Source organism: Mesoplodon densirostris, chromosome 4 (assembly GCF_025265405.1).
Source record: "Mesoplodon densirostris isolate mMesDen1 chromosome 4, mMesDen1 primary haplotype, whole genome shotgun sequence".
Classification (NCBI taxonomy): Eukaryota; Metazoa; Chordata; class Mammalia; order Artiodactyla; family Ziphiidae; genus Mesoplodon; species Mesoplodon densirostris.
Genome location: NC_082664.1, coordinates 141103338 through 141125379, shown reverse-complemented (window position 1 = coordinate 141125379; position 22042 = coordinate 141103338). Strand labels below are relative to the sequence as shown.

The 22042-nt window shown below is 38.4% G+C and overlaps 1 protein-coding gene across 4 annotated transcripts in view; it reads left to right on the top strand.

The window, feature by feature from the left end:
* Positions 1 to 14415, top strand: part of MAPK6 (mitogen-activated protein kinase 6) — a 34279-nt gene extending 19864 nt beyond the window's left edge. For all 4 annotated transcript variants that reach the window (XM_060097332.1, XM_060097335.1, XM_060097334.1 and 1 more), the window contains 5 exons: positions 790 to 1970; positions 3964 to 4108; positions 6452 to 6616; positions 10812 to 11013; positions 12054 to 14415. In XM_060097332.1, the coding sequence (XP_059953315.1) occupies positions 1416 to 1970; positions 3964 to 4108; positions 6452 to 6616; positions 10812 to 11013; positions 12054 to 13155 (2169 nt within the window). In that variant the 5' untranslated portion in view covers positions 790 to 1415 and the 3' untranslated portion in view covers positions 13156 to 14415. The remainder of the gene's footprint in view (positions 1 to 789; positions 1971 to 3963; positions 4109 to 6451; positions 6617 to 10811; positions 11014 to 12053) is intronic.
* The last annotated feature ends 7627 nt before the right edge of the window (positions 14416 to 22042 follow it).

The window sequence follows — 22042 nt, the reverse complement described above, 5'->3', positions numbered from 1 at the left end:
CATTGCTCTCCAGACTTGATATTAACAGCTGACTCTTAAAAATGTTTTTCAATCTGAAGTGTTATCTTCATGAAGTAATTTGATTTTTCTGATTACCAGTGAAGTTAAACATCATTTCATGGGTTTTATTCATAGGTTTATTCATTGTTTAAGTTCACTCCTATGTAAATTTAAGAACATGCTTGGCAAGTTTCTTATTTGTACTGCTACACTTTTGTTCATTAGATATTGTTAGGCAGAGTTAATAAGTAAACATGTTCTTTAACGAACTAACACATTGCAGGCTATTATATATATATATATTTTTAGAAAAATGTTACTAATGCTTTACCCCTCAAAAATTCTAGAGGATTCTTTAAAAATATTCTGAGCCTTCCTTTGCTCATTGACATTTAAGAAATTATACAAGCTAATGACCTAAATAATATAAAGAATCTAGTATGGTGGGATCTGGAGTCTGAGCCAACACATGTGAATTGCTTACAACATAGATAGCTGTTTTTGATTGAGGGTCATCTTTCCACTTAGTGACTATAAATACGTTTGTTTAATGTACCAGTAGTAGCCTATAGCTAAATACCCAATTTGTGTCATTTTACAGAGTTGAATAAAAGAGCATTTCCTGGGCTTCCGTGGTGGTCCAGTGGTTAAGACTCCTCGCTTACACTGCAGGGGGTATGGGTTTGATCCCTGGTCTGGGAAGTTCCGCCTGTCACAAGCTGCAGCCATAAAAAAAAAAAGCATTTCCTACAGTGGTGACTCTTTTCCTTCTTTTTTCTCATCCTCCAGGTTGTATCAGAGTAAGATGGACGGTAGCTTTGATTGTGATTGTGGTGAGCTGGAGCCACCTGATCACTAACAAAAGACATCTTCTGTTAACCAACAGCCACCAGGGCTTCCTGTTGAAATATACAGCAACAAAGGAAGAAAAGAAGCAAAACGGAAATAGTGCTTACCAGCACCTTAGAATGATGCTGCTCAGGACCAGTCCAACACTGAATGTATCTGCACTGTGAGGAGAATGTTCATAGGAGCCTGTTGTGTGCATATTTATTCACATTTTTGTTAAATGTTAAATCCTTCAGCACAGTAAATCTGAGTGCATAGTATGTCATTTCATTCCGTTTGAGTTTCTTGAGTGTTTTCTTTAAATGTCTGCAGAGTTGCTGCCCCTTTCTTGAACTATGAGTACTGCAATCTTTTTAATTCTCAGTATGAGTAGAGCTTTTTGAGCTTTAAATCTAAGGGGAACTCAACGGGCCTGGTTGGCATATGCAATGAAACCATCTTGCTGTGGAAGCAAAATTATTTTTTTTCTACCTTTTTGAAAGATCTTTCCTTTTGATGCCAGCTTTCTTCCTTATTTACACAAGTTCAACAATACGAAAGGAAAAGGCAATAGTGAGGGTTTCAGAATGGCAGAGAAATTTGAAAGTCTCATGAACATTCATGGTTTTGATCTGGGCTCTAGGTATATGGACTTAAAACCATTGGGTTGTGGAGGCAATGGCTTGGTTTTTTCTGCTGTAGACAATGACTGTGACAAAAGAGTAGCCATCAAGAAAATTGTCCTTACTGATCCCCAGAGTGTCAAACATGCTCTACGTGAAATCAAAATTATTAGAAGACTTGACCATGATAACATTGTGAAGGTGTTTGAAATTCTTGGTCCTAGTGGAAGCCAGTTAACAGATGATGTGGGTTCTCTTACTGAACTGAACAGTGTTTACATTGTTCAGGAGTACATGGAGACAGACTTGGCTAATGTCCTGGAGCAGGGCCCGTTACTGGAAGAGCATGCCAGGCTTTTCATGTATCAGCTGCTACGTGGGCTCAAATATATTCACTCAGCAAACGTACTGCACAGAGATCTCAAACCAGCTAATCTTTTCATTAATACTGAAGACTTGGTGCTGAAGATAGGCGACTTTGGTCTTGCACGGATCATGGATCCTCATTATTCCCATAAGGTATGTGGAAAGTCAGCTGAGACAGACCTTTAAACTGATACACATCATCAGATATAAGTGCTTATGTTTCCTTTGTGTGTTGTGGCAGAATTTTTAGTTAATTGTATTAAACTTTACATAGTACCTTTTTTCCATTCACACTCTCCCTGTGTTTGAAATGAAGGAGTAAAATCCTGATTAAATACAAATTCTTAAAAGTGTATGGTTATTTATTCTATTGATTTATATATTTATATTTATTATATAACTGAAATTCTCCCTTATTTAAAAGTAGGATATATCCTTATGTGTTTAGGGCAGAAGGTGGTCCTATCTGAAGGTAATAGGGGTTGCTATTTCAACTTTTATGCCTTTTTTTGGTCCATTCGCGTATACTATTCTGTTTTGCCTTGTTTAGTAAACTTAGTTTAGTTTGAAATCTAAATTCGCATAAAGTAGACAATAAGAATAGCCAAAAGGATTCATAGTAACTTTGCCTTAAATAAAATCTTGCTTTAATTTTCTGAGCCGAACTCTGGTCTTTTAGTTTTCAAATGAAATCATATGTGGGATCCTGATGTTCAAAATATAAAAATGGAGCTGCTTTGGTTATAAAGCATCCCTGGGAGGCCTGCTTGCTTGGTTTCCCATAGCACATGTGTAAGACAAATCTTTTCATTTTCATGTATCATCTCACACTGAGTATAACTTAATTAAAAAAAAAACTTTAACATAGAAATTGAGTACCAAAATGAAATGGATGACCACATCCTCTTTATGAATAACAGTGAAGTATTGTAGATAGAACACTCAACTAGAAGTTACACTATCTAAAATCGAGTTAATTTCTACATCCAACTAAGCTATATGACCTTAAGCAGATTCTTTAATCTGTGTTAATATTTACGTTCACATTTTCTCAGGGTTGTTTTGAAGATGAAATAAGACAATATATGTGTAACTTTTTTTGTCAAACAATTCATAAATGTAAACTAGTAAAATTGATTAGGAATGGGGTATGCAGTAAAGCCAGGCCTGCTGGATTGTCAGTAAGGAGGTTGGCAATGCATTTTTATTTTATTTATTTTTTAAATTAATTAATTTATTTATTTTTGGCTGCATTGGGTCTTCATTGCTGTGCACGGGCTTCCTCTAGTTGCAACAAGCGGAAGCTACTCATTGTGGTGCGTGGGCTTCTCATTGTGGTGGCTTCTTTTATTGCGGAGCATGGGTTCTAGGTGCACAGGCTTCAGTAGTTGCGGCACGAGGGCTCAGTAGTTGTGGTGCATGGGCTTTAGTTGCTCTGCAGCATGTGGGATCTTCCCAGACCAGGGCTCGAACCTGTGTCCCCTGCATTGGCAGGAGGATTTTTAACCACTGCGCCACCAGGGAAGCCCCAGCAATGCATTTTTAAATAGCACCTCTGGTGCTCTTTCCTGCCTTTCTCTCATTGATTTAAAGCATACCTGCTCCTTCATTAACTTCAGACTTGAAGTGAAAAATAGCTCCTCCTGTGAAACCTGTTTTGAATATGTGGCCTAGAGTTAACACTATGTTTTTGCGGTACGCGGGCCTCTCACTGCTGTGGCCACTCCTGTTGCGGAGCACAGGCTCCAGACGCGCAGGCTCTGCGGCCGTGGCTCACGGGCCCAGCCGCTCCACGGCATGTGGGATCTTCCCGGACCGGGGCATGAACCCGCGTGCCCTGCATCGGCAGGCGGACTCTCAACCACTGCGCCACCAGGGAAGTCCTAACACTAAATTCTTACAGTATACTTTGGTTAGCAGACTTCACGTGAACATAATTTTATAGATGGTATATTACAGGGGGAGTTTAACCTCCATTCAGGCTCACAAGTGCAAGAGACTTGAAAATAGGCATAGAGATCAACAGTATTGTTTTAGGATTTTACAATTACAGTTTGTTTTTAGATTAAGGATTCTTTAGTGAATCATGTTTTTTATGTACTGTTATTCAGCTAAAGTAAAAAGTATATTTTTGTTTCTTTTTCAGGGTCATCTTTCTGAAGGATTGGTTACTAAATGGTACAGATCTCCACGTCTTTTACTTTCTCCTAATAATTATACTAAAGCCATTGACATGTGGGCTGCAGGCTGCATCTTTGCTGAAATGCTGACTGGTAAAACCCTCTTTGCAGGTTAGAAATTTTAAAATACAGGGGAAAAAATTATCCCAAAGAGAAATAATTTTGCATATATCTATGAAGCAAGATTTATGTAAGATTTAAAACAATTTATTGTAGTGTAGAATATTAAAATGAAAAGATAAAATGGTTTTAATATCTAAAAAATTGAGAAAACTTACATATTCACTGAATTGTTCACTCAGTAAATTTAGTCAGAATTCTAGTGTTCTTTAGCATATATCTTCTTGAACATAATTTCATATTTTGTAGATCCATAGTATTTGTTGGTTATCTGTGTTAAATGATACCTGAGTAGCCTGATTCTGTCAGTGTTTGTCACTTCCTGGTAAAATTTTTTAGCAGTTGTTGAAAATTCAGTAATTCTTTCTGTGTCCCCTATCAACCCTGTTGCTTGATTTGCCATATCCTGTTGCCTGACTGCTGTGATATTTCAGAAACAAACAATTTTTGCAGAGTTTGGTGCTATGAAGGAGTCTAAAAAAGTGCGTGAGAGTTTTTAGTTAAGGTGGATTAAAAAAAAAACCCTCTAAATAACGTAATTTTCGATCTTAAACCCTTTTAAACTTTAAACATTTAATTAAAGAGAATTTTAACAAGAATTCAAACAAGTGAAATGATTTGAAAGATTCAGTGATAGTTCCCTTCTAAAGCCTCTTCGGTAGGTTTGTGAACCATCCAGTAAAAGCGACATGAGGGAAAAAGTGTTGATTAGTATAGGCCTCAATATATTAACAGAGCAATAAAGGCAAGGACTAAGCATTCATTGGAAATCTGTGTATTTTTAACCTATGGTAAGTGTCCTAGCCTTATTTTTCGGTCTTACTCAATATCTCCACTTGGAGGATGTCTAATGGCATCTCAAATTTAACCTATCCAAAACTGACCTCCTGATATTTCTCCCTCATACTTTGTCTTTCTGCTCTCTTCCTCATCTTAGTAAACCAGACCCACTTCTTAGTTGCTCAGGCCAAAATCTTGGCATCATCCTTCACTTCTCTCAGCACAGATCTTGCAGGCTCTTCCTTCAAAATATGTCTTGAATCTAACTGCTTGTTAGTATCTCTATCACTACCCACCTCCTGCCAGTTTAGTAAACCATTATGCCTCTCCTGGTCTAATGCATGACCTCCTGACTGGCTTTCCTGCTTTAACCTTTGCTGTCTGTGGTCTAGTTACCATATAGCAGTGTAGTAGTTCTCTGAAAACATAGTTCATGTCATTTCTCTGTTCAAAACTCTATAATGGCATCTTACCAAATTCAGGATAAAGTAAACTCTTTGTGTTCTGGTACCACTGACCTCATCTCCTGTCACTTCCCCCCGAGCCACTCTACTTCAGCTACACTTGCCTAATTGTTGTTTCTTGGACATCCCAAGCCCACTGTCTCCTGTAGGCCTTTGGGCCTTTTCTCATCTTCCTGGAACTCCTTTCCTCCATATGAATGTATGGTGTGTTCCCTAACTTCCTTAATTTTCAGCTTCTCAGTGAGGCCTTCCTTGGTCATCCTTGGTTCTTAATATAAATTAACCCTACCCCCAACAGTGCTTCTGTCCCCCTTAGCTTACTCTATTTTTCTTCATAGCATTTGTCACCGTTTGATGTGAATGTTTACAGAGTTATTATCTGTCTTCCTCCATTAGATTGTGAGCTTCATGAAAGCAGGAACTTGCTCAGTTTTGTTTCACAGATGTATTCTAAAGTGGCTTGCTCATTGTAGGCACTCAAGAAAAATTTTGAATGTTGAATGAATTTCTAGAAATAAGTGGAAAAGCAAATGAATGGTTATTTTTAAATTTTAGTTGCCCATTTAGCCTGAAGTGTTTCCCCTTTTATTTCTTTAATAGTGGTCCTGAAATGTTAACTGAGCCTAATATATAACTACAAAACTTTTTGTTTCCCAAATCTAGTCCAGGCCTCTATTTTATTGATAGTGAAATTAAGTCATCACCGTGTTAAGTATTCTCAGAGTTACAGTGAGTTAATTAGTGGTACAGTTAGGACTAGAATCTAGGTCTTTAAATCGCAATTCATTGCTTTTTTCACTACTTTTTGATACCTTAATATGAGGCCACTTCAAGTCAGTTTCTTATGGAAACAAAGCAGCTAAAACTAAACATATCAGTGAGCAGTAGTTGAAATAGATATGCTTTTTGAGCAGGTTGATGATGATATTCAATGCAGTGAAATCTGCTGATTAATGATTCAGTTAAAACCATTTTCCCCCCAGTGTTCATTACAATATTTAAGTTACTTTCCTATAGCTTTAGAATGTTTATTGCCAATAAGTAAACAGTGTGTTTATTCCTGTTGTATTTGGTGTTTTTTTGATCTCAGGTGCACATGAACTTGAACAGATGCAGCTGATTTTAGAATCTATTCCTGTCGTACATGAGGAAGATCGTCAGGAGCTTCTCAGCGTAATTCCAGTTTACATTAGAAATGACATGACTGAGCCACACAAACCTTTAACTCAGCTGCTTCCGGGAATTAGTCGAGAAGGTATTGTGACTGAAGAGTAGGCATCATGTAATGGTGTGTTTGTGTGTAAGCAGGATTTGTGTAGGGAAGCTTTAGCTTTTTATCCTTAGATATGTAGCATTCTCTCAAGTAATCTTTAGACACTTTAAGGTATACCTAAAACTTCAGCTCTGGCTTTCCCTTTTTTGGCCTGGCACTTAGGCTGGGATCTGTTTCTTTGCTCTGAATAATTTTCTAGATTCCAGAAAGTAACCCCTCTCTCCTGGTTCTAACTCCATCTACTTTTCCAGCTTACACCTCTGATTGTCTACGCTAGGTGAACATATTAATCACTGACTCTCACTAAGCTGGAATGGGGTTCTGTGAGGGTTATATGATACATAAGTGTGAGTATGAATATAAATGTGATTTAGATATGAAAGAGGGAATTGAGTCAGGGAAAGCAGAGGTTTCAGAACAAGGAAGAGAAGGAGGAAAGATCAAAACTCCATATGAGCAAACTTCCTACATAAAAGTTGATGGGTCACTGTTAGTAGTATTAGGTGCTAAATGTGAAAGTTTGTGCAAACTTGAAAATAGTAGGAACTTGGGGAGAATCAAAATTTGACCACTAAAGTAATTAATTTCATATCTCAAAATAAGACCTATCTTTAGGGTTTGTTGATATAAATAAGATACAAAAGTCTAACTCCTGTAATAGTTATCTGTAATAAGATAACATTCTTTAAAAGAAGAGCATTAGACATGAAAAACATCTTTCTTAAAAGTTGATTGTGTCTCATATCTTTAAGAATTGTCATACTGTATTTAGCTACATCAATGCCAGGATTGTAATAGTTCTTTCATGAATCATAAAGATAAGGATATATAGTTTCCTAAACATCCTAAGCTTTTCTCACGTTCTGTTCATGATCATCAGAGGGAAAAAGCAAATAAGATTAAGTACATGTGAATTAACCCATTAAGACTACTAGGAACCCTGTTCCCATTAGTGTCGTTAGATGAATACCCAATCTTTTAAATTTCCCTCCATTCTTACCTTTCATCCTCCCTTTCTCTATAGTTTACCACTTCTTTCTTTTTTTTTTAATAGATCTTTATTGGAGTATAATTGCTTCATAATATTGTGTTAGTTTCTGTTGCACAACAAAGTGAATCAACCATATGCATAACACATGTCCCCATATCCCCTCCCTATTGAAGCTCCCTCCCATCCTTCCTATCCCACCCCTCTAGGTCATCACAAAGCACCGAGCTGATCTCCCTGTGCTATGCTGCTGCTTCCCACCAGCCAACCATTTTATATTCTGTAGGTCATCGCAAAGCACCGAGCTGATCTCCCTGTGCTATGCTGCTGCTTCCCACCAGCCAACCATTTTATATTCTGTAGTGTATATATATCAATGCTACTCTCACTTTGCCCCAGCTTTGCCCTCCCACCCCATGTCAAGTCCATTCTCTATATCTACCTGTTTATTCCTGCCCTGCAACTAGGTTTATCAGTACCATTTTTTTTCTTTCTTAGATTCCACATATATGCGTTAGTACACGGTACTTGTTTTTCTCTTTCTGACTTACTTCACTCTGTATGACAGACTCTAGGTCCATCCACCTCACTACAAATAACTCATTTCATTTCTTTTGATGGCTGAGTAATATTCCACTGGATATATATGCCATATCTTATTTATCCATTCATCTTTCGATGGACATTTAGGTTGGTTCCATGTCCTGGCTATTGTAAATAGTGCTGCAGTGAACATTGTGGTACATGTCTCTTTTTGAATTATGGTTTTCTCAGGGTATATGCCCAGTAGTGGGATTGTTGGGTCATATGGTAGTTCTATTTTTAGTTTTTTGGGGAACCTCCATACTGTTTTCCATAGTGGTTGTATCAATTTATATTCCCACCAACAGTGCAGGAGGGTTCCCTTTTCACCACACCCTTTCCAGCATTTATTGTTTCTAGCTTTTTTGATAATGGCCATTCTGACCAGCGTGAGGTGATAACTCATTGTAGTTTTGATTTGCATTTCTCTAATAATTAGTGATGTTGAGCATCTTTTCAAGTGTCTCTTGGCCATCTATATGTCTTCCTAGGTGAAATGTCTATTTAGGCCTTCCACCCATTTTTTAACTGGATTGTTTGTTTTTTTGAGATTGAGCTCCATGAGCTATTTTTATATTTTGGAGATTAATCCTTTGTTGTTTCATTTGCAAATATTTTCTCTCATTCTGAGGGTTGTCTTTTTGTCTTCTTTATGGTTTCCTTTGCTGTGCAAAAACATTTAAGTTTAATTAAGTCCCATTTGTTTATTTATGTTTTTATTTCCGTTACTCTAGGAGGTGGGTCTAAAAAGATCTTGCTGTGGTTTATGTCAAAGAGTGCTTTTCCTATGTTCTCCTCTGAGCTGAGTAGTCAGCTCAGCCAGAGTACTTTCTTTTTTTTTTTTTTCCTGCGTTGAGTCTTTGTTGCGGCGCACAGGCTTCCTCTAGTTGCAGCGAACAGGGGCTACTCTTCCTTGCAGTGTGTGGGCTTATCATTGCGATGGTTTCTCTTGTTGCGCATGGGCTCTAGGCACACGGGCTTCAGTAGTCGTGGCATGCGGGCTCAGTAGTTGTGGCTTGTGGGCTCTAGAGCACGGGCTCAGTAGTTGTGGCGCACGGGCTTAGTTGCTCTGCGGCATGTGGGATCTTTCCGAACCAGGGATCGAACCCGTCCCCTGTATTGGTAGGTGGATTCTTAACCACTGCACCACCAGGGAAGTCCATCAGCCTGACTACTTTCTTTGTTACCTCTGCTTCTTTCTACCTGCTATCTGCTGTTCCCAAATGGTAGGGATTTTAGAGTATATTCCTCTTGTGTAGCTGGATATATTTTCTTCTGAGGATGGTGATTATGCTGAGTCAACCATTCATAACTCTGTGCCTCAGATTGTCTCTTGCCTTGAGACACATGGGCCCTGGCCTAAGACTGACTTGCAGGAGAACCAAGAACAACAGCTTGTTATATCATGAAATGACTTCCTAGATTAGGGTAATATAATAGAGAGGAGTGGAGAAAAGGTGAAAATATAAATGGCTATATAAATGTCAGCTACTTTTCATGTTAATGAGAGATTGGGAATTGAGAATAGCATCCTTTCTAGAGTGCAGCTTAGTTTTAGAGGGAAGGGCTAGCTAGCTTTTCCTTTGAGACAGAAGGTAAGGTTAAGTAGATGTGTGATAGACCATAGTGAAGAAGTAGGGATTGAGATAAATGTGAAGTAGGTTTATCTGTTGAGACTAATGGGAAGATAGATAACATAAAGAGATGGTGAGAAACATTGCTAAGCAATAGCAAAGGCCAAATTGAAATTCCACAGTATGTATGAATTTGTAGAAAGCTAGATATACGTGTGATTTTGCATCTAGTTTTTATCAGCACTGTGTGGCTAGGAAATGGAGAAAGTGGAAGGTAGGAATGATTCAGAGTTGAAGATTGGTGTCAGTCCTAAGGCATACAAGTGTGTGGTGGTGGAGGGCTGGTGACAGAGTGGTTCAGGCTGGGTAAGGAGCTTAGGAAGGCCTAAAAGATTGAGTGGGAAGAATTGGGTTTGTGGTAGCTCCACCATAGCCCTAAAATGATCAAGTGCATTGTGTGATATGCTGTAGTGTGATTGATGTGAAACAGAAATCAACAGATTAGTACAACAGCTAGTCAGTGAGATAAGGGGAGGAAAGGGCTTTATATTAAGCACTAGACACTATACATTTAATTTTTACACCTTGTAAGACATCTATCTATATATCCATTCTACACATGAAGAAACTGAAGTTCAGCAAGTTTAAATAACCTGTCCAGTCCCACATAGCTAGTAATTCAGCTAAGCTAGTGAGTTGCAGAGCTGAAATGAGGACCTATGTATTAGGTCGAGCCATATGAAATTGCTGTTATTTGACCGTTTTTGACTGACAAAAATGAAAGTTTCACATGGTTCAACTTAATATATTCCTTTTTCTTTATGACTGGCCATAATATGAGATTGTGGTATATTTCAAATATTTACTTTGTTTCTTGGACACGTGTCTTTTCAGTCAGTGAACCAGGAAAGTTAGTTTTATTTCTCTGACAAAACTTAAATTAACTTACCTTTTAATTGTATAATCCCTTTTGTCCTTTATGGGTTGGTGGACCTCCAGTATAGTTAAGGTGTTTTATTCCTCTCTTTTGCAGCACTGGATTTCCTGGAACAAATTTTGACATTTAGCCCCATGGATCGGTTGACAGCAGAAGAAGCGCTTTCCCATCCTTACATGAGCATTTACTCTTTTCCAATGGATGAGCCAATTTCAAGTCATCCTTTTCATATTGAAGATGAAGTTGATGATATTTTGCTTATGGATGAAACTCATAGTCACATTTATAACTGGGAAAGGTAAATTGACTCTAAATTAGAAAAAGATTTTTTTTTGAAAATGATTTTATTTTCAATGAACCATAATATAGTGAGTTTTATTTTTAAATTATATGTGATAAGACAATGTAAAAGTCTTAAAAATTTAGAAATGGTCTTTGGTTACTGCTGTCTTTGAATAGCCTATATGTGATTTAAATATTTAATAATTACTGCTTAGGATATACATGATGGGAAAAATTAAATGCTACTTTGGAACAAGAAGTAGTTAATGTTGAAATTAGTTTGTTCACTTGTTGCATTGTTTTTACTCCTAAAATGTTGAGGTGTTTGAGAGTATGTTTACACACATCTGCTAACCATTTTCTTTCTCCACATGAACATTTCTACCATCTGTGTATAGTTCTTTCCTCACATACCCAGATGTTTTCCAGTCTCCACATTTTCTGTCATACTTATTAGTTATCTAATCTCTTTTCTATTGCCCTTCTTCTCAACCCCCCATGTTTTCATGTGTGTCTCGGTCTGCCTCTACTTGAGCATGGTGTGGTCACCTTACTGTAATGTGTCAGTAAGAGGATACCACATTCAGTAAAACGTATACATGGATACTTGTTGGGTTTTTTTGTTTTTTCTGTTCATGGTGATGATTTCCATCAAGTCCTTATCTGCTTTATTACCAGTAGAGTGAAAATCTGTATGACACCTGATTGAGTTTAGAGATCTACATTTTGTGGCCATGAAGTATTTTTTTCTGTGTGTGAAACTGTGTTAGAATTGAACTGTAGATCAGCCACTCAGATGTTTATATGCATTTTATATAATTATATACTTTATTGGTAATTACCAAATATTGCCTCATATTGCTTTATATAGTAACAGAGCTTACCTATCCGTTAAGATTATAAATAATAAATTCCTGGAGGAAGGCTCGTGACTTAACACTCTTATTATCCCCTCATAGACCTAGCACACACAGTGTTTTGATCTAAAAGGCACGCAGTGAATTTGAAAATGAAATCATACACCTGGACTAAGACTAATGTATTAATTTTTTTCAGGTACCACGATTGTCAGTTTTCAGAGCATGATTGGCCTATACATAACAACTTTGATATTGATGAAGTTCAGCTTGACCCAAGAGCTCTGTCCGATGTCACTGATGAAGAAGAAGTACAAGTCGATCCTCGAAAATATTTGGATGGAGATCGTGAAAAGTATTTGGAGGATCCTGCTTTTGACACCAGTTACTCTACTGAGCCTTGTTGGCAATACTCAGATCATCATGAAAACAAATATTGTGATCTGGAGTGTAGTCATACTTGTAACTATAAAACGAGGTCATCATCATACTTAGATAACTTAGTTTGGAGAGAGAGTGAAGTTAATCATTACTATGAACCCAAGCTTATTATAGATCTTTCCAATTGGAAAGAACAAAGCAAAGAAAAATCTGATAAGAAAGGCAAGTCAAAGTGTGAAAGGAATGGATTGGTTAAAGCCCAGATAGCTCTAGAGGAAGCGTCACAGCAACTGGCTGAAAAAGAAAGGGAAAAGAATCAGGGATTTGACTTTGATTCCTTTATTGCAGGAACTATTCAGCTTAGTTCACAACATGAGCCTACTGATGTTGTTGACAAATTAAATGACTTGAATAGCTCAGTGTCCCAACTAGAATTGAAAAGTTTGATATCCAAGTCAGTAAGCCGAGAAAAACAGGAGAAAGGAATGGCCAATTTGGCTCAATTAGAAGCCTTGTACCAGTCTTCTTGGGATAGCCAGTTTGTGGGAGGTGGGGAGGACTGTTTTCTCATAAATCAGTTTTGTTGTGAGGTAAGGAAGGATGAGCAAATTGAAAAGGAAAACACTTACACCAGTTACCTGGACAAGTTCTTTAGCAGGAAAGAGGATACTGAAATGCTAGAAACTGAGCCGGTAGAGGATGGGAAGCTTGGGGAGAGAGGAAATGAGGAAGGATTTCTCAACAACAGTGGGGAGTTCCTCTTTAACAAGCAGCTTGAATCCATAGGCATCCCACAGTTTCACAGTCCAGTTGGGTCACCACTTAAGTCAATACAGGCCACATTAACACCTTCTGCTATGAAATCTTCCCCTCAGATTCCTCATAAAACATACAGCAGCATTCTGAAACATCTGAACTAAAACACTCAGCAGACATTTCTTTTTGTATTCTTCATGAAATGTGTTTTGTCTTCTTTATTACTAGTGTTTAAGTCATTTTTTTACTTGAATCAGATGGTGTCATTTAGAAAGGATATTTTCTTGGTTTTTAAAATCCAGACTTTTTTTTCTACATGTGAGATGGTTTTCGTTTTAACTGGCATGTCGTTTGCACACAAAAATAAAGAATAGAGCAAAATAATGCAATGCAGGAGGAGACAAAAGAAATGCACTAAGACAAGTAAAAAACATTCTCTCATAGAACAATGATCTGTTTTACAGGAAACAAAAATCTTGCCTTGAAATTTACACAGTGAGACTGTACATAATTGCATGAAAATATCTATTTTTTTCCTAAAACATTTTTCATTCATGAGTATTTTCAAGTTTTTCATACTGTACACATTTCTTAAAAACACATGATACCAGCAGCAACTGAAAATGAATGCCGAATTTGGTACACATGTGTTATCTACCTCAAGGTAACAAAGTATGTGGCAAAACATATACCACCCATAGTGCTTCACAATGTGCACTTCTATTTAGCCAGCGTTTATTGTAGTAAACTATTCTTAATAAGATTCACTCACCATTTATAAATGTTTTGGTATGCATTCTTTATAGTGAAGTGTTACTACATCACATCTTATTTATTTTAGCAAATCAGTATATTTTCTGTATTTAATTATAAAAAGTTAACGTAGTTTTTGAAATTTATTTGCAAATACACTTTTTCCATTTGGCACTATGGTTTGTTGCCTACTTAGCTGAATATATAATGTCAGCTTATCCTAAGGCTGTCCATGTACTTAATTTACTTAAGTATTCATTTTAAGTAAAGCGCTCACTGTGTATAGGAATTTGTATTTTGGAGGTGCTTGATCTATCTACAAAGAAAAATTAGGAATTACTTTATTATAAAATGCTCCTAGAAGTCTTAATTATGTTTATTTTAAGAAAAAGAACTGTAATGTTAGACTTGTGTGCATGGAAGTAATTAAGGTACATCATTATTGTAGTTTAAAAGTTGTACATGGTAAGACATATTTTGTTTTTACTGTATGTTTTTACTGAATGATCTATTCCCCATCCCAAGGCAAGCATGAATAAAATTAGGTTAAATGTAGCATGTGGCATCGCAGTCTCTTAGAATTTGTTTCATCTATTTTATTTTATTGAATACTGTCTGTATCTTTGGTATCCTGTTTGAAGAAAAAGGACAAATAAATCATGGCCGGCAAATATGGCTCTTGTTTAACTCTTTAGGTAATGAAAATAATTACCTGCTAGAATGAAGACCACTAGCAGAATCTTATCTAGTTCCACTTTTCAGCATCTTTGAATCATAGCTACAGTTTAAACTATGTTAGGCTAAAAGACTTAAAAGAAAAAAATTCTTCGTCTCCACACAAAAATCTCTTGTTGACTTAACCTCACACATTAAAATGGAATAAGGCCTTCATAGATTTCAAAACTTATTATGTAAGATACTGTGTGGAAGCTTTGAGCTATGCAGTTGGAGGAACCTCCTTTAAATGTATTTGCTCTACAATACACCATCTTTCCTTTGCTCAAGAACTTACCCATTTACCTATCCAAATATAACCATTCTTCCTTTAACCTCACTTTTCTGTTTTGTCTTCCATTCCTGTTTTGTACAAAGCCAGTTCTCTTAATATCTGGACTTCTACCTTTCCACTGACCTATTTATTAATTTCATCTGGATTCACAAAGGTTTTAAAAATGCACATATTTTCAATGAATTTAGTGATTTCAATGAATATCATTGTGAATTTAAACGTATATTCAAGTTACCTTAAAAAGGCAAGCTCTTAGAGGAAAAGCTTTCAGTTTTTCACCCTTGGATATGATGTTAGCTGTGGATTTTCATATGTAGCCTTATTATTATGTTGAAGTAATTTCCCTCTGTTCCTATTTTGTTGAGTTTTTTAATCATGAAAAGGTGTTGAATTTTTGTCAAATGCTTTTTCCATATTAATTGAGATAGTCATGTGGGGTTTGTCATTCATCCTGAAAATGTGCTGTATTACATTGATTTTCATATGTTGGTTGATTCTTATATTCCAGGAATCCCACCTGTTTATAATGTTAATTCTTTGTTCTGTTGAATTCCGTTTGCTAGTATTTTTTTTTGAGTATTTTTATATCAGTATTCATCAGGTATATTGGTCTGTAGTTTTATTTTCTTAGATCTTTGTCTGATTTTGGCATCAGGATAATGCTGGCCTCAGAATGAGTTTGGAAGTATTCCCTCGTCAGTTTTTTGGAAGAGTTTGAGAAGGATTGATATTAATTCTTCTTTAAATGTTAGGTAGACTTCTCTAGTGAAGCCATGTGGTCCTGGGCTTTTCTTTGTTGGGAGGTTTTTTTTTTTTTTTTTTGCGGTACGTGGGCCTCTCACTGTTGTGGCCTCTCCCGTTGCGGAGCACAGGCTCTCGATGCACAGGCTCAGCGGCCATGGCTCATGGGCCTAGCTGCTCCACGGCATGTGGGATCTTCCCGGACTTGGGCACAAACCTGTGTCCCCTGCATCGGCAGGCGGACTCTCAACCACTGTGCCACCAGGGAAGCCCTGTTGGGAGGTTTTTTTTTTTTTTTTTCTGCTTTATAACAAAGTGAATCAGTCATACATATACATCTGTTCCCACATCCCTTCCCTCATGCATCTCCCTCCCGCCCACCCTCCCCATCCCACCCCTCCAGGCGGTCACAAAGCACCGAGCTGATCTCCCTGTGCTCTGCGGCTGCTTCCCACTATCTATCTACCTTACGTTTGGTAGTGTATATATGTCCATGCCTCTCTTTCGCTTTGTCACAGCTTACCCTTCCCCCTTGTTGGGAGGTTTTTGATGATTGATTCAATCTCCATTTCTTCACAGTTCACTCTTAGAGGTTGCATGTTTCTAGAGATTTATCCATTTCTTCTAGGTTATCCAGTTTGTTGGCATACAGTTGTTCATTATAGTCTCATATGATCCCTTTTTAATTTCTGTCTCTTTCATTTCTGATTTATGTTGACTCTCTTTCTCTTACTCTACCTAAGCATTTGTTAAATTTGTGTATCTTTTCTATTCTCTATTTCATTTATTTCTGTTCTAATTTTCCTTCTGATAACTTTGGGTTTAGTTTTTTTTTTTTTCCGTAGCTCCTTGAGGTGTAAAGTTAGATTGTTGATTTGAAGCCTTTTTTTGTTTGTTTTTAATGGACTTTATTTTTTAGGGGAAGTTTTAGGTTCACAGCAAAATTACGCATAAGGTACAGAGATTTCTGATATACCTACTGTCCCCACACATGCACAGCGCCCCCATTCTCAATATCCCCCACCAGAGTGGTACATTTGTTATAATTGATGAACATAACTTTGACACAACAGTATCAGCCTAAGTCCATAGTTTGCATTAATTAGGGTTTACTTTTGATACTGTACATACTGTAGGTTTGGACAAATGTATAATGATGTGTCCACCATTGTATCATATAGAGTAGTTTCACTGTCCTAAAAATCCTGTGTGTTTTGCCCACTCATTCCTCCACTCCCACCCTGCCCCAAAACCAATACAACCACTGATCTTTTTACTCTCCATACATAGTCTTGCCTTTTCCAGGATGTTATATATTAAAATCATATAGTATGTAGCCTTTTCAGACTGGCTTCTTTTACTAAGTAATATGCATTTGTCCACTTGATTTTTGTCTCATAAGTCCTTTAGGCTTGCTTCTTTTGTTCTTTTTGTTTGTTTCTCTGACTTGATAATGTCAAATGAACTGTCTTCGAGTTCACTGATTCTTCTGCTTGATCAAGTCTGTTGTTGAGCCCCTCTTGTGAATTTATAGTTTCTAAATCTTTGTTGTATCCTTATTTTGTTCTAGCATTGTTTTCCTGATTTTGTGTGTTGTTATCTATGTTCTCTTGTAGCACATTGAGCTTTTTTTTTTTTTTTGCAGTACGCGGGCCTCTCACTGCTGTGGCCTCTCCCATTGCAGAGCACAGGCTCTGGACGCGCAGGCTCAGGGGCCATGGCTCATGGGCCCAGCCGCTCTGCGGCATGTGGGATCTTCCCAGACCAGGGCATGAACCCGTGTCCCCTGCATTGGCAGGCGGACTCTCAACCACTGCGCCACCAGGGAAGCCCGTCATTGAGCTTCTTTAAGATGATGATTTTGAACTATTTGTCAGGTAATTCATAGACCTCCATTTCATTTCCTTTCAGTATATGGAGATTTATTTCTTTGGGCCATGTTTCTGTGTTTCTTCATGTGTCGTGTTATTTTTTGTTCTGATTTTTGCATCTGAAAAAACAGGTGCTTCTACCTATCTTTACAGACTGGCTTGTACTGGGGAGTAATCTCACCAGTCGTCCCAGCTAGAGATTCTCAAACCTTCTGTGGGATTGTGTAATCTCGTTACTTTGTGTTGCTACACACCCCCCAACCCCTCATCCCCCAGCTAAGTTTCTTTTCCAGGAGGTTGTCGTCTCTTGCTTTGTCCGATGTCTGTCCCAGGTACTGCAGGTTCTCTGGTGCTGCAGCAATTCCCTGAGCTCTCTTTTGTTCTCAGCGGCCCCCAGGCAGCCAAAGTGGTGCTTTGAGTCAGGCCAGACTGCAATCAATCTCTTGGGCAGCCCCCAAAAACCTGGAACATTGGTTGATTGTTCTAGTCCTCCCTGTCCCTCCCAAAGGAGAAGCTTCAAAGTGGGCTTTCCCTCTCAAGCATGAGCGATGCTGGCTTGAGGAAGGGGCTGACATGGTTGAAACAAAACTGCTTTTCAAATTACTCACTTCAGTGCGTCTGTTCTTGGCTTTGAGATTGGGGGTTCTGTGACTTCTTAACTGGGATCTGGAGTACTCATAAAGGCTTTTTGTACCATGTATTGTTAAAGTCGGTTTTTCTATGGGGCAGTGAGGTCTAGAGGTTTCTATTCTGCCATTTTGCTTATGTCCAAAAATAATTTACCTTTTAAATGACTAATTCTAACTTAGAGGAATGTCCCAGCTGTTGGTTTGGCATCACAATTTTTAGAGCTATTTCTGACTCTTAGATATTAGGTTTAATTTGGAAACAGCAACACCCCCCCCCCACACACACACTTTTTTGGTTATTATTTAAGATTTCAAGCATGTGGGAAAACTGTAAAAATTTTTTAAAAAAACGTATAGATATGAAGCTGTGCACCTCAGATTGGGACTTGAACCCATGCTGCCGAGACTCGAACCCAGCCAAAACCCTGATTGGGACTTGAACCCGGCCAAAACCCACAGTGTTCCAACTGACATCACACACCTGGTTTTAGGACTTAAAGAAACTCAGGTTCTTGATGTCTCATTGCAGAAAGAATTCAGTGAGAGACAAAGTGATAGGTAAGAAGTGGATTTATTTAGAGAGAAACACTCCACAGACAGAATGTGGGCCATTTCAGAAGGTGAGAAAGGCACCAGGGTATGGGATTGTCAGTTTTTATAGGAGTGGGTAATTTCATAGGCTAATGAGTGGGAGGAGTATTCCAGCTATTTCAGGAAGGGGTGGGGATTTCCAGGAATTGGGCCACTGCCCACTTTTTTTTTTTTTTTTGCTGTATCGTATCCTATCACTGTTGTGGCCTCTCCCGTTGCAGAGCACAGGCTCCGGACGCACAGGCTCAGCAGCCATGGCTCATGGGCCCAGCTGCTCCGCGCATGTGGGATCTTCCTGGACCAGGGCACGAACCCATGTCCCCTGCATCGGCAGGCGGACTCTCAACCACTGCGCCACCAAGGAAGCCCCCACCGCCCACTTTTTGATCCTTATGGTCAGTCTTGGAACTGTCATGGCACCTGTGGGTGTGCCATTTAGCTTGCTGATGTGTTACAGTTAGTGTATACTGAGGCTCAAGGTCTAGTGGAAGTTGACTTGCCATCTTGGACCCATTTGGTTCTAATCAGTTTATGTCATGTCCTTGGGCTATGTCATTCTTTCAAAGGTTGTGCCTTGCCTCCTTCCCTCCTGTTTCAATACCACTTGCTTTATCAGTTCATCTAATGTCCATTTGCATCAGATAAACACCTACAGATACAATTGAATCCCTCTCTTTAACCCTCCCACATCTCATTTCCCTATCTCCCTCCTCAGAGGTAGACAATTTTCTGAATTTTGTTTATCATTCCCACACACAGTTTTATACTTTTGACACAGGAGGGAAGGGGGCAGGGCACAACCTTTGAAAGAATGACGTAGCCCAAGGACATGACATAAACTGATGGGTCCAAGGTGGCAAGTCAACTTCCACTAGACCTTGAGCCTCAGTATACACTAACTAACACATCAGCAAGCTAAATGGCACACCCACAGGTGCCATGACAGTTCCAAGACTGACCATAAGGATCAAAAAGTGGGAGGTGGCCCAATTCCTGGAAATCCCCACCCCTTCCTGAAATAGCTGGAATACTCCTCCCACTCATTAGCCTATGAAATTACCCACTCCTATAAAAACTGACAATCCCATACCCTGGTGCCTTTCTCACCTTCTGAAATGGCCCACATTCTGTCTGTGGAGTGTTTCTCTCTAAATAAATCCACTTCTTACCTATCACTTTGTCTCTCACTGAATTCTTTCTGCAATGAGACATCAAGAACCTGAGTTTCTTTAAGTCCTAAAACCAGGTGTGTGATGTCAGTTGGAACACTGTGGGTTTTGGCCGGGTTCAAGTCCCAGCTGTGTGGGTTCAAGTCCCAGTCAGAGTTTTGGCTGGGCTCCAGTCCCAGCACGTGGGTTCAAGTCCCAATCTGAGGTGCACGGTTTCACTTTTACTAATGATTTTGTATGCTTGTAAATATTGCATGTTTTAAAATCTCATGGCATATTCCTATTTTTTCAGCTTATGTTTTTCACTCAACATGTCTCTGAAATTTATGTTGATATATGTATCTCTAATTCCATTTTAATTGCTGTGTTGCAGTGTATCCATTTTTTTTCTTCTTTTGGGGTCAGGGGCTCAGTAGTTGCAGCATGCGGGCTCTAGAGCATGTGGGCATCTTAGTTCCCCAACCAGGGATCAAACCCATGTCCCCTGCATTGGAAGGTGGATTCTTAACCACTGGACCATCAGGGAAGTCCTATCCACTTTTTAAATGACACTTGTTTTTAAAATTTTGCTGCTACAAACGCATTTGCAGTGAGAATTCTTGTAAACATGTATAAGAGTGTCTTTAGGGTATATATCTAGAAGTAAAATTGCTGGGTCACAGAGAATGCATATCTTCAAGTCTATGAGATGCTATATTGCTGTCCAAAAGTGAGCATATTGATTTACATTCCTGTGAGCATATGAGAGTTCCTATTCATCCACATCTTCCCAAATAAGAAACCGGGTATTTTCTATTCAGTTAACCTTACCAGGCTTGCTGTGTTTAGTTTACTTTAACTACAGTAGGAATCGGAATTTCTAATGCCAAACAACTTCATGACAAAGTCATGACTACACCTTAGGGATCCTTATGCAGCCACTTCAGTGATGATGATGATGAGATAGTCTTGTTTCTTATTTCCTGCTGCAGTTGCTGCAGCTTGGGAACAGGTGGTTTGTATCATAACGACTGAGCCAGTTATATATAAATTTATACTGGGGCCTACATCTAAGGAGTAAAAAGAGCATTATGAATCAAACTTTTTAAAATAAAATTCAATATGGTATCACCTTTGCTTCTAGTTTAAAATAGTGTAGGTTCTGCATAGTATTCCTTACAAAATTATTTAAAAGTACTGTTTTCCATCATATGCTATGGTGTGTAGCACATTTAGTTAGTGGGCTGGTTGTCATGTTCTCTGACTGAATTGCTCACCTAATCTTGGCCTTTTCAGTTCCCATTTACTGTTGAATTCAAATCAAGTAGACGCTCTACCCTAAATGGGTTTATCATGTATCTAGTATTAGTAATTGTAGTTTTACCTGTATGCCTGTTCATATTAGGATTGCTTACTATTCAAATCTATTATCTCATTAAAATCTAGATAGAGAAGAAAGAGGACAAATTGGGAATTGGGAGATCAGAGTTCTGGATCCACTTTCACCACTAACTCACTCTCTGTCACTGGGCGGCACTTATCTCTATGGGCCTAACGTCCTTGTTAACTTAGAAGATGCAAATTACTTGAGCCTAACAATACAGCCTACCTGGGACAACTCTGAACAGGACAGCACCTTGTTGAATTCTAACCCACTGTAATAGCCACGATGATTAGCCTTTACCAGTATATACTGCTTATAGCTCTTATTTCTATAATAGCTGCATTGGACTGAGTGCATTAATGTGCCTTTTAAGCAGATTAAGAATGGAATTTGTGTTCAGTGTGTTCAGTTCCTGCATTTGGTGGAAGAAAAGAAACAAAAGTATTGGAAGCCCAAAGTTGTCTACCTTTGAAAGGGCATTGTGAACTCACCAAGCTCTTTCCTTGTAATGCCTCGGCCAGGCTCCTTAAATAAACCAGGTAAAGATAAGGATATTTATGAGCTCTTCCAATGCTTAGTATGTAACAAGTATCTTACACAAAAGACGTTTGATTACCCATGTTGGAACACTCTCAGTTCCAGTGCAGAGGTCTAACAATCAAATTCCGTTGGATTTGCATGCTACCCTTGATGCCTTGGTATAATATGGTGGCAGTGTTACAAATCTAACAAATCTAGCTAAGCAGAATACTTACCTTGCATTACAGCCGTCTGCATCTGCAATGCCTTGCTTAGCTCTTGATGCTGCTGCAGTAGGGTGAGTGTGTTGCTGTGTCAGATCCTGGGTTCCTGATTTCAAACTCTAACTTGGATCCAAATTTGTCTGTATACTTGGACTCTGCTTCCACTTGTGCTTACTACTCCC